General features: G+C 31.3%; 2 protein-coding genes across 2 annotated transcripts; both read left to right on the top strand.

Moving 5' to 3' along the window:
* Window positions 1-903: 903 nt before the first annotated feature.
* On the top strand, window positions 904-1520 carry LOC125214853 (uncharacterized). Its single transcript, XM_048116039.2, has 2 exons — window positions 904-1178; window positions 1263-1520. The coding sequence occupies exons 1-2, from the start codon at window positions 961-963 to the stop codon at window positions 1405-1407; spliced, it is 363 nt and encodes a 120-aa protein (XP_047971996.2). The 5' UTR covers window positions 904-960; the 3' UTR covers window positions 1408-1520.
* A 136-nt stretch (window positions 1521-1656) lies between these two features.
* LOC125214851 (uncharacterized) lies at window positions 1657-3509 on the top strand. The gene has a single exon (XM_089069293.1). It carries the CDS (start codon window positions 2696-2698, stop codon window positions 3203-3205), a length of 510 nt encoding a protein of 169 aa, XP_088925419.1. The 5' UTR covers window positions 1657-2695; the 3' UTR covers window positions 3206-3509.
* The last annotated feature ends 9739 nt before the right edge of the window (window positions 3510-13248 follow it).

Genomic DNA, 13248 nt, shown 5'->3' with positions numbered 1-13248 from the left:
ATGTTCAACCGAAGTCCACACACAGTTGTTGATAGTGAAGGCTGATTATTTTGTAGTAATGATTCAACATACTGCGGTATGGTTGAACGCCACAAGATCTTGTTCGAAGTATTTTGATAAGTTCCAAACAATTGAAATACTCTACAAAGAATATTCAACTCACAAAGACAAAATCTATTTTCGTATTTGATTAATGGTGTCTCAAATGATACGAGACTAAGATTCTATAACAGTAATCTTTTAATCCTACAATGCAATTTAGGTAGCCTAAAATCACGATAATTAAAAGCGAAATGGGACCACTAGTTTTAATGTGATGTTTATACGTGTTAAGTTATTCTAGGCTTTTTAACTTAAACCGGAATGGTTTGACCTAAAAATTAAATTGGAAATTCCAAAAAACCAAAAATTATAAATTCAATTTAGTTTGATTATCGACTTTTTTGCTCATCTATATAGTTTTTTTAAAAGGAAGCAATAATGATTCTCCATCTCTCTCATAACAACTCGATCCTAAATTTATTAAATGAAAAAGAAGCGTCTTAACAATTAAGTTGTATTTTATCATATTTTGCTCATTCTTAACTAACTAAATATCTATTTCTTAAAAAAAAATGTCTCAAATATGAAGAAACGGAGAGAGTATATCCGAATTCTGATAAATGCTCGTACTTTTTTCTGGGCCAACAAATTCTGTTTTGATGTGCAAAATGAAAGCTTAAACCTTTTACATCTTTGGGCCAAATGATACACAATTCCAATTTGGGCCTAAGCCGGATCAAGGAGATTGGGTCACCCTTTTTAATTTGTACAAAGGGTGAGCCACAAGATTCTAGATAAGATATGTATGCAGATTCTAAGTTCTAAATCAGACACCTGTTCCATCTCTGTCAGCATTCTTGCATCCATACATAGACAAAATCTTGCAAAAAAAAAAAACAGAAGTAAGATTCAAGAAATATGGCAATAGAAGTAGGCATTTTCTCTGCTGTCAGCTTGAAGCTCCCAATTACAAATTACAAGCCATTTTCTCCTCCTTTTCCACTTCACAATCTCAAGAAAAGAAGCCATGGTTTCAGAGTTTCAGCAAATTTTGGTGGTGGAGGAGAGTCTGGAGAGGGAGAGATCAAGAAAGGAGGGAAGAAGAAGTTCATCACCAAGGAACAAGAACCAGAACAGTAATTTTCATTACATGCCACTTAGTATTATGCAAGAACATATGTAAAGTAAAATTGTTGTGTAATAATGTTTTATCTATGTAGGTATTGGCAAACAGCAGGTGAGAGAGAAGGGGAGAATCCCATGAAAACACCACTCCCTTACATAATCATCTTTGGTATGTCAACTCCTTTTGTTATTTTAGCCATTGCTTTTGCCAATGGCTGGATTAAGGCCCCAATCAGATGATCATGTTCACTAATTTGTATAAATACTACACTATCAACATCTTCCTCATTTTTGTCTTCATCACTTTTGGAATGTACCCAAACTCTTGAGTATTTCAATCTCCTTTTTTACTATGTCATTGTTTATTGTTTACTATGTCTCATTCTTCCCTATCACCTATATGTTGGAATTATACTAATCAAGTGTAATTCGTGTGTGAAATGTCCATCCCTCGTTGTACTAAAAGATCTATATCACGTGATCGATTGTTCAGGTTTTGGTAGAAAATGAGTAAGTAGGCATGTAAAAAGATTCAATTTTTATCTATTCAATTGGGACCATTTTTTTGTGCATTGTGCAAGCTTCTCTCCATGAACCTTATTTGCATCCAATCCCCATTTTATAGATAAACTAAACAAATAAGAGGTCATAAGTATATAATTAAAAAATGCCATATGTGAGATTGAAGAATATTGACTGATATCAATCACCTAAAGACAAATTTGAATTCAATCACTCAAGTAATGTAGTATTACTCTTATTCTAATTCTTGCAATTCAAGCTCAGAATATATTCTTAAAATTGGCTAACTACCTTTGACTAATAAATTTAAGCCTCTACTTTTGCATCATATAAGTATGTAATGTTTATTAAAGCAACCCTATTGAGTAGTCATTCCACTACTTCTTTTATTATTGATTTCATTCAGGTGAAAAGTTACTGTCTTGGTTGGCTATATGAAATAGCAAAAAAAAAAAACTTTGTTGCTGCTTGTTGTAATTTTTTATATATGTTGATGAGATTTAGAGGGGGGAAATTGGCATGTGAATTAGACTGGTGAGCTCAGAGATTGGCACATGGCATCTCTCATTCCCATGGCTTGTTGATGTTTTTAAGAGAATCAGTTGCAGAGAAGGACCACTGATTAGTGTTGGGGAAACACAACAAGGTTTGTTTTTAATTACACAAACAGTGGGAAAAGCTCTTAGAAAATGGTGAGCCTTTGAACCCTGGAAAGAGCCTTGCAGTTTACCAAATTTGTATCAGTCATACATTAGTTTTATAAACATTTCTACTCTGTGGAAACAAAAAACCTATACCCTTTTTGTCATAACCAAGAAACCAGTTCATCTACACCTGTTTCTTCATATTTATTGCACTGCAAATCTAGTCCTTTTCTTTATGCCTCTCTCTCCCTCCCTCTTCTGAAGCCTCAGCAAGAATTGGCTGAGTTTTCATTCTAGTGTTGTAAAAAAGCAATCTTTTCTTTTCTTATCCACTCCCTTTTGACATCTTTCCCTCAAAAAAGATGGCTTGTTGTCTCTATTTTTTGCAATGCTCAAGAGCCTGGCTAGCACTTCTTGTCCCAATATGTGCAGTGTTATCATCATCTAGCCATGGGTCTTTCTTGATCCCAATCATCTTCATCTTTCTCTTCACATTCTCCCAGAGAAAACCCCAGTTCCATCAAGAAAAGCACCAGCCTACACTGCAAGAAGAGGAGAGGAGGGAGCAAGAGGTGGTGTTGATGGGATCACAAGATTTGTACTCAGAGAGTGAGAGCATGGAACAGTTCTCATCAAGTGAAGATCACTCATCTGATATGGAGCGGAGGCTGGACTGCTCGGATGGATCGATATCAGACGAGGAGAGCCTCATTGAGATAGAAATCCCAAGTGGCCAGTTTGTGTGGAGTGACAATAATGTCAAGTGCTGCAAAGAGTTTCATAAGGATTTCTGGGGAGAGATGAATGAGTTCAATGAAGAGGATGATAACTTGATTGAGATTGACATCAAGATGGGATTCATCAAGTGTTGAAGGATCAAGCAAGGGAAGGAACTCAGATATGTATATACCTCAACTTGTGTTTTTGATCCAATTTTATTTGGATTTGTATGAGCGTTGGTCATTAGTTGAGGTTGTTGTCTAGAGTTGAGAGAGAGAGAGAGGGATGGAGAGTGGGTAACAGCATGAGTGGTTTTGCTGTTTGTTTACCAAAGTGTGTAACTTTGATCTTTTTTTTTAATTTTTTTTATTTCAACTATGATTAAGACCCTGTTACAAAAGGTATAAGATATTCAAAGTTAAGTATATTATAAATTCCCTCTTTGTTTCTTGTGAATGCGCATTCCATTTATGATTAACCATAATTGATTCCCATTTTTGCATTGTTTATCTCATCAAATTCCTTTTGCAGCTACAATTATGGCTTCAACCATGGGTGCCTTCAGCATGTGATGCCCTCTCTCTCTCTCCATATTCCAATTTGAAAAACAAAGCTCATCAATATTCCAATTTGAAAAACAAAGCTCATCAGTATTTCCAAATAGATGTGATCACAAATCATAGCCCAAAAGAGATAAAATCCTTTAAAAAGTCAAAGAAAATTAAGCTTTATAGTAGTAGTTGTAAGAAACAAATATTAATCTATAGATTGAAGTTATATACTCCCTCCGTCCCACAAAAGATGACACACTTTCCTTTTTAGTTTGTCCCACAAAAGATGTAACATTTCCCTTTTTGGAAAAAGTTCTCTCTCAAATGAATATAAAAATTATATTTTCTCTCTTCATTTAACACACAAAACAAAACCTCCTAAAATCCTGTATCGTCCCACAAGTGTGACATCTTTTGTGGGACGGAGGGAGTACTACCTTTGTCCATAAAAAATAAACAGCTACTACGAAAGTAATCCTAACAAGGAGTATAACCATAAATTATAAAATAAGCTAAATAATAATATGGAGATTATAGCTCACTTTCGGGTAAATCAATGAAAGTATATGATTACTATATCCATTCCTTAAAAATAGAAACTATTTTTTCGTCTCTTAAAAAGAAACTTTCTATTTTTAAGAAGTGGGTCTTACAATCCACTAATACTACTTTCACTATTTTTCTTCTTCCTTTCTCTTACTTTACCTATTTTTCTAAAACCCATACTGTTTCAAAAAATTTTATTTTTCAAGTACGAAGGTAAGGTGGTATGAATTACTAATAACTTGTATGATAGAAACTCCAACACCATATCAATGTTACTACCATTACTTTTCACCACATCCAACTGCCTAACATATCTAGTAAAACTTGAAATTAAAATAAGTAAATAGTAGAAGAGATAATGGAAACTTAGCTTAAGCCGAGTGAGTCCACGCCTAAAAGGAGATGCCTGGGTCTGACGCTTTGATATATCAAAACTTTGGAGTTGGCTTTGTTTTATCTTAGAGTTGGATTTAATTATTTTTGATTGATGCCTTTGACTCCAATTAATAAAAGCGGTGACCCTGTTTCTGAATTTGATATGCTACCTTATGCTTTGGGCCCATTTAGTAAAATGGTTTAGTTTTTTATTAGTAATCTAGTAATAGATTTGAATCTTCGGATATGCTTAATTAAAAAAAATTAGTTTAAATAAATTCATGTTATTAAATCTATCGATTTATTCGACTTCAAGTAATTAAATCCAAGGTTACATATGAGATACATATAAGATCTAAGAGTAGTGATATAGGATAATCACTACTTAAATGAGAAACCAAATTTAGTTCATTATAAGAGCGATTTAGTTCAATATAAGAACGTCTTAGTTTACAACACGAATTTGAAAACACGGAGTGAATCAAAACATTATTATAGTAAACTAAATCCTTTACGGATTAAATTCTTCACTATATAGTGAATTACGGATAAACTAAATTGCTCTTATAGTGAATTAAATTCGTGCTCATTCAAGATTAGTTATATTTTGATAATCCCCTTAAGATCTAATCTAGATAGATATGTATTGTGATATCCTATATAAATTTTTGTCCTAGGAAAGTTCTAATCTTTGTTCGCCGACGGTTCTAAACCCTTGTTTTTTTAGCGTGTTTTATTCTTTTAAGGAGAGGCAAAAAAAAATTTCATCTATACGTCCTGGGAGGGAGTATGTCTCTAATATTCTTCTATTGATCATATGTTTCTTATTGATCATATGTCTTCTTATCAATATAGCATAAAAGATAGGGCAGGGCAGCAAATGCATTGTTTTTTCCCCTTTATTTTGTAGTAGTATGAAATACTTGTTGAATTCATTATTAATTTATTGTTGATATGAACAAAATTATCAAACTCATTAATCTGTCTCCTTGTCTAATGTCTTGCTACAAACGCAATTCACAGGTCACAGTTGATTCCTTTGCCACTCACTATGTGGGCTACCACCACTTCAAGTCATTGAGCTTCTCACTGAAAACAACATGTTATATGAATATTTACTTCCACATCATCTAATTTTTTTCCCATAATTTTAGAATATTTGTTTATTCTAGAATAAAGTTTAGTCATATTATTTATTTTTTATGGATTTGATAGATTTGATTTACTTCCTAGAATATTTTGTTGTGTTCCTATATATTATAAATATGCGAGGATTATTTGATTCTAATTATAACGAAGAAATAATTTTTTTTTATCATTTTCTCTCTACTTACAAAATGCATTCATTCAATTCTACAATGATCCATTTTGCCTCTCCTTTTTGTCCCTAAAAAATGCATTCTAAGTTAGAATATGCATGTATTCAAAACTTTGATAAATAAATTTTAGTCATTATAGATTTCACATACCAATTACATAAAATAGAAGAATGAAAGCCAAAATTACATACATATAAAATGTGTGCAATTTTAGTAATACCCCATTTAAAACAAATAATATTTCAGGGAATTGATTATGGAATTAGTACCCGTTTATATAAGATTTCTTTATTTGGGGCGGAGATAATATCCATTTATATAAGATGTCTTTATTTGGGGCACAGCATTGCATGTTGTGCAATAAATGACAGCGTTTTTCCATAAAATAAAGCAGTTTTTTTCTTCTTTCAAAATGTTTTTTTATATTTTCTTTTGCTTATAAATAATTTCGTCAGACAGAATCATTTTTACTATACATTTTAGTGTTTATTTCAAGAATTCCACTGAACACTACATGTTTTTCTATTATGATTTATATATTCTTCCACTCCAATTTGAATTCATTACAAACTAATATACTTAAGAAATAAGTAGAAGTTGGTCTATCAATTAATTAGTTGCTTAAAATAAATAGTTATATTTTTCATCAAACACTTATTTTAATTAGTAAGACTTTAGAGAATAATTAAATTTGAAAAAAAATAAAAGTCCATATGTAAGTTAAAATTTAGAATTCACTTTTATGAATTATTTCCAAATTAAATATACATATACATAGGGCTGAGAGAAGATTTGATGCATAACTTATTTAGGAGTTATGTGAACGCCAAAGTCACCATTTTCCTTAAATATAGTTATTCACATTAGGCATTATTAATTTTCATTTTCACCTCTCGATTTTTATGGGTCAATCTTTTAATTTATCTTCTTTTTCTCTACAATAACCTAAATATTGTGTAACAATTATAGTAGGCAATTTAACCGCCTCTGTTTGCATCAAGAACTTTTCTCTCTTACAAATAATTAAAGGTTATTTGGTCATCTTTCTGGATCCCTCTATTTTACGTCTGCATCTGTTCATTTCTTATGGTCAAAATTTTGCAATCTGTTGACAGCTAATACTTATTTCTCTCTTCACATTGCCATAGATTTGTTCTAGATAACAAAATTTGTGATTTCGATAATTAATAAGAATGTTGGTAAATGAAAATATTTATTGCTGATAACATAAACTCAATAAATATATTGATAGCGATTGCAACAACTTTTTTTCCTGAGTACACGACATTATACGTAGTCATTATTGGAGTTTCTAGTTTTTCTTTATAGTCGTTTGGTTTACTACACTACACTGATTATTGTAGTTTTTAGTAGGCCTGTCAAAATGGATATTGGGTATTGGATACCCGATATCCAAATCCGAAAAAGTCAGATAATTGGATACCCGAAACCCGATTTTTCGGGTATTGAATCGGGATCGGGTAGTGAGATTTTTGGATTATCGGGTATCGGGTAATCCGATACCCGGTCGGGTATATCCGAATTATCCGATTTTTTTAAAAAATTAATAAATTATGTATTTATTTGGATTTTTAAAAATATAAGCAATTAAATATAATTTCTTTATTGTCTTTTTATGATCAAAGTGTTGAACATTATTCAACAACACTATGTTTATTTAACAAAGTGATTAATTCATTACAGATTTTTATGATCAAAGTGCTGAAAATTAAATTGTTCATAATTTTTATTATTATAAAATGTGAATCTGTGATTTTATTTTAGTTAATGGTGGTAATGCTCGTTATATCAAAGTGGCAATGGCGCATTGCTCAGTTAATATATATAGCTACTAAGTTTAAAAATAGTGGCGTTATATAAATTCTGGTCAATTTTGAGTAAATAGATTGTTTTATTTAAATTTATTTTAATTGTATTTTTAAAAGTTTAAAGTTATTTTCTCTTAAATACTACTTCAAGTTTGTATGTTTGTATTTCTATAAGTTTGTAGATAAAATTCTTAAAAAAAATTAAAATTAAAATCAAAATTGAGACTGGATATCCGATTTTTCGGGAGTGGATACCCGAGTCGGGTAATTGGATACCCGAAATAAAATACGGATTAGGTATCGGGTATTAGTTTTAGGAAAATTCGGGATCGGATATCTGCTGATACCCGATTTGACAGGCCTAGTTTTTAGTTTTGTTGTCGTTTGGTTTAATCAGGTTGTATTACATTTGCTCTAATAGTTGAAATGAGTAATTCTGATTTCATTTTCTTGTTACCAAGATGAAATTTAAAATCTTAATTCAATAATCAAAACTTTTTAGCAATCAAAACCAAGCTAGGATATTATATTGCTAACGTGAATCACTATAATTAAGGGCAATGGTGACTTGGAAGGTAGGCGCTCTAAGAGCATCAGCAATGGTGCTTAGGCCAGCAATAGGCCAGCCATTCTCTCCTGCCACGTCAACAACACTAAAAAATCCACCTGCCACATCAGATTTAGGCCAGCCATAGGCCAGCCGCAATAAAAATAATTCAAAATATACTACATTTACGGAATTAAAATTACGATAAAATTACGGAATTAAATTTACGACACATATACGGGAAAATTCATTAATTGCATTTAAAAAAGTTGCATAGATAAAAAAAAATCCGGGCTTCCACACACGAGCCACCGCCCCACTCTACTCCTCACTAATTTATTAAAAAAATACATAAAAAATGTTAGTATGCCTTGAATTTGTGTTAGTTTGCCGCTAGCCGAACGGGGGTCTAGCCGAACGGTATGACATGTTTCTGTTTTAGGTCTTAATTTTGTATTGGGCTAGTTGTTGTTGTCCATCGCTGGATGTTGCTCTTGTACAGAAATTTAGAGATAGAGAAAATCGCGTTTATATAGTTTTTCAAAAATTAAAAAAAAGAATTAATTTTTTTTAAAAAAAAGAATTAAAATTTATTTTTTAAAAAGAATTAAAAAAAAAAAAACAAAATTCGGCGCTGGCCGATCGGGCCGCCACAATGGCGGCCAGCGCATCGGCTAGCGTCGAGCGATCGGCCAGCCCACGCCGATCGGCTTGCCGATTTCGCTCTCGCCGACTGCAATGGTTCGGCTAGCCAATCGGCCAACGCGACGAATCGGCTAGCCGGTCACTAGCCGACCATTGCGGATGCTCTAACGCCTAAATAAGTTGCGCAGCTGATCTTCTCTCTACATAGGCTATTGTTAAAAAAAATCAAATAATCAAGTACGGAGATAATTTTTAGATATATTTTAGTTCATGACACAGAAGTGATTTTTAAATCGCTTTAGTTCTTACGAGTTTATACACCTCGTATAAACTAAAACGATTTTAAAATGACCTAACTGATATCTATAAATTACCTCCTTATTTTTAATCTCATCTTTTCATTTTTAATTTAATGGGTGAAATTTGATGTCTATCTATGCATTATAATTTAGTTATTTTAATTTTTATTTTAATTTGAGATTAAGGGTTTGGTACTTCAATTTTAAATTTGAGATTAATGTTTTTTATATCTATATCTATACATATATAATGAAAACTCAAAACTTTAATCCTAATTTCTGAATGGTTCTTGCGTTCCCAATTTCTCTCACACTTCCAAAACTAAAATATTCACATTATCAAAAGGAGCTTTACATAAAATCAATATGATTTCAACAAAACATTTTAGAATCAATACAGATTTTAGAATCAACATAGAATCAATACGATTTCAATACAATATTCAACATTAGCAGAACAAAAGAATCAACGCAAAAAATCAACAAGAACAGAATAAAAGAATCAACGAAATTTAAGCACAAAAGATCAACACAGATTTCAGAATTCAACAAAAAAGCAACGCGATCGATTCAACACAAATTCAACAAAAAATCTACGAAAAATCAATATATATATTTTAGAATCAATACGATTTCAACAAAATATTCAACATCAGCAGAACAAAAGAATCAACGTAATTTCAACGCAAAAAATCACCAACAGCAGAATAAAAGAATCAACGAAATTTCAGCGCAAAAAATCAACCCAGATTTCAGAATTCAACAAAAAAGCAACACGATCGATTCAACACAAATTCAACAAAAAATCTTCACACAGATTTTAGAATCAACACGATTTCAACACAAAATTCAACATCAACAAAGAATCAACGCATAATTCAAGCAATTTTTTCGACGAAAAGGAGAGAGAACGAAGAAAAGGAGAAAAATTAAAATGAGGGGAGGAATTGATACTTTAGTAACGTGATTAGTGGAGAAGAGAGATCGACCAAATCTAGATTAAATTATTCACCATATTATAATATGTCTATTATACCCTCTGTTGATAAATTCAGATAAGTTATTGACATTTTAATCTGAAATAATATCAATCGTTGATTAGAAATAATTAGTGGCTAGGATTAAAGTTTTAAATTTTCATTATATATGGTTTTCATTTGATCACATGCCATAGTTAATAAATGTATAATAAACTTGAATGTTTTTCAATCACTACCAATATATGTGTATGACCAACCGCTTGTAAATGAATTCATGCAACTAATGCAATTAATGAATTCTTATTGTGATTAAATTTATTCCAATGATCAAATTACCATGCAACGGATAATCATAATTTTAATTTTGACCTAAATGGAAAATGTGAAAGGTTTTTATAAAGTCTCATGTCTACTTTTTTTGCCTATAAATATGACCACGTACCTCTTATAAATCTCAAGCTTGATATTTTTGTTCTTACTAGGAAGAAAGGTTGACACCATAGAACCATTCCACACCTTACTTAATGATCTGGTTTCCTCAATTTATTCTATTACCAAAAATTGTTGCAGTCATGTTTATAAAGCTACCGCTCATGGAGCCAAAAACCCATGTCATCAGTTTTAGAGTTTGTTTTTCATGATCGTGTAGTATGTTGTTTTATGTATCGTTTTATGTTTGTATGGAAATACATGAAATCATTAATTATGGACTTTTATTCCTAGGGCGTTAGATTCAAACAACTTTGCTGCGAATTTTACATGAAGGGCTCCGTGCAATATTTAAGGAGGGGAGTTTTTTCGTCTGATTTCAGGTTTATTATTTGTTGTATTTTTAATGCGATTATGTATTTTGTTTTGTTTTGTTGTGTTTGTCGTCAACTAATTGCATCAGAGAATGAGGTAGAGGAGCCTGTTGATGAAGGCCAATGATGTGGTAAGAATTTTGTGTGGCATCATTGTTGGCATACTCCTATCCAATTTGCATGTCTGAATTTAGTAGGTAATTATATTTTTATTAGTATGATGAATTGTGTATTCATTTTTCTTCCCACAATTTAATCAAATGATGTTGTTTCATATTATCCTCATTTATCTATTGTGAATCAGAGTCTCCAAATTTGTATAGTTTGTTAATATATTAATTATTTTGAGTTTTGTATGTTTTAGTTATATAACTCAATAGTTAGCATTTTTTACATGATGATAATGAATTAATGATGATATTGTTTCGAATTTTGTTTAGTTAATTACCATCTAAAAAGGGAATATTTTATAATATCTTACGTTAAATTAATATTTTAATTATTATAATTGAAATCTTATTTTCCAGGTGATGTAGGTGGGTTCGCTTTTTCTTCTCGGATTTAATCAAATGATGTTATTTCAGATGATCCACATTCATGTATATATTGAATTAGAGCGCTCCAAATTTTTATAGTTTGTAATTAATTGTTTTGAGTTTAATATGTTTTAGTTGTATATTCACAGTTAGCATATACATTTTTTATTTGCAATTTTTATATGATGATATTGTGTCTAAATTCATTCGACTAGTTTGCAATCTAAAATTAATGTTTTAAAATGTCAACATTTGATATAGTCTCTTCATCATCGTTTATTAATATTAGTTAATCAATTAACAATTTAAAATCGTATGATGAAAATATATTTCGTCGTGCATCGCACGTGGGTTAAAACTAGTATTACTAAAAATCAACTTGTGGGTTTCTATTCCTCTGTTACTATAAACAAGTTTTGTAAAATGCTCAATTAAAAACTAAATATTGTAATTATAATCATGAGATAAATTAGTTTTAAGAAACAAGTCGATACAATTAAGTTTATAGATAAATATTTAATTATAATAACAAAACATGGAACAAAAGGAAAATTATATACTAATGAGAATAGGCAAAAGGATATACTCATTCATTGGAAAAATATAGTTGTACGGCATAGATAATTTATAAGTGAAAAAAATAAAAACAAAAGCCGTTGAAAGAAAAAAAAAATTTGACAATCGAGTTCAACAAATAAAAAAAGAATTAAAGATAGACATGATATTTAAGCAAAAGGAAAACTAGAATCAGCGACTGTTAAAGAAAAAAAAATATTAGCTGCTTTATTCTACGGTAAAACGCTGTCGTATATCGGTATATGGCACAACATGCTATGTTGTGTTTTCCTCCACTGCAGAGGATCTCTTCCCCTTTTATTTGGTGCAAATTCAAACTCTAAACTAAATTAAACAAGTTTATTTGAACTATGTTCTGAAAAATATAGACACAGATGATAGAATTCCGAGCAGATATAGGAGTTAATATGCACCCATTAGAGTACATTTCAAACCTAGTTGAAAGTCTTTTTGTTTTTATGTATATTAAAAAGAAAGAATTTTATACCTTTTGCATTATATCTTCATATGTTGTTATGCTGATTCACTAGAGTAGGCTGTAGCCTCCCACTCCTGCCATTACCACGAGTCATGATGCATATCTTTTCCTAACCTTCACCCTTGAGACAATGTGGTACTTCAATTGTTTTGGGATGTTACGCATGGGCAGAGTGAACCACACTTGTCATTGGATAATAGTGGATGTTGAGCATCAACGCGAGGACGAGTAGGCAGCCAAAACTATCAGCCGTGGTACACCATCCAAAGCCATGGGCCTCATTCGTAAGGAGAAGCGCGTGCTTGAGATATTTGGATGCGGATGGGGATCGTGGTGATATGTTTCCCTATGAAAAAAATATGTGATACTACATTGTTTGCATTCCCTTTATTTTTGTAACTTTAGAAAATTGTTGAGTTCATCATGATCGATATGAAAAAAATTATTCCCTCCGTCCTATCGTAAGTGAGACATTTCTATTTTGGTATAGGAATTTAGATAGTGGTGTGTATTGAATACAATTGTAATGGAGTATTAAATTAGGAGAAAGAATAAAGTAGGTGAGAGAGAGTAAAGAAGAATTGAGTAAGAGAAAAAATGAATAAAGTAAGAGAGAGAAGTGAATTAATTTTGTCAAAAGGGTAATGAATCACTTAGTCTAAGACCGGTAAGGAACACCTACTCCACAAATCCTAATCCATTCATACTCTA

Source organism: Salvia hispanica, chromosome 3 (genome assembly GCF_029641045.1).
Source record: "Salvia hispanica isolate PSC_SH4W2 chromosome 3, Shi_PSC_v1, whole genome shotgun sequence".
In the NCBI taxonomy this organism is placed as follows: domain Eukaryota; kingdom Viridiplantae; phylum Streptophyta; class Magnoliopsida; order Lamiales; family Lamiaceae; genus Salvia; species Salvia hispanica.
The sequence above is the reverse complement of the archived record's forward strand: the minus strand, read 5'-3'. Positions and strand labels throughout refer to the sequence as shown.

What these genes read in the sequence shown, in the direction of transcription:
- LOC125214853 (XM_048116039.2), top strand. Translation starts at nt 961, where the DNA reads ATGGCAATAGAAGTAGGCATTTTCTCTGCTGTCAGCTTGAAGCTCCCA. An exon ending in AAGGAACAAGAACCAGAACA is followed by an intron (nt 1,179 to 1,262) that starts GTAATTTTCATT and finishes TTATCTATGTAG; the next exon opens with GTATTGGCAAACAGCAGGTG.
- LOC125214851 (XM_089069293.1), top strand. Translation starts at nt 2,696, where the DNA reads ATGGCTTGTTGTCTCTATTTTTTGCAATGCTCAAGAGCCTGGCTAGCA.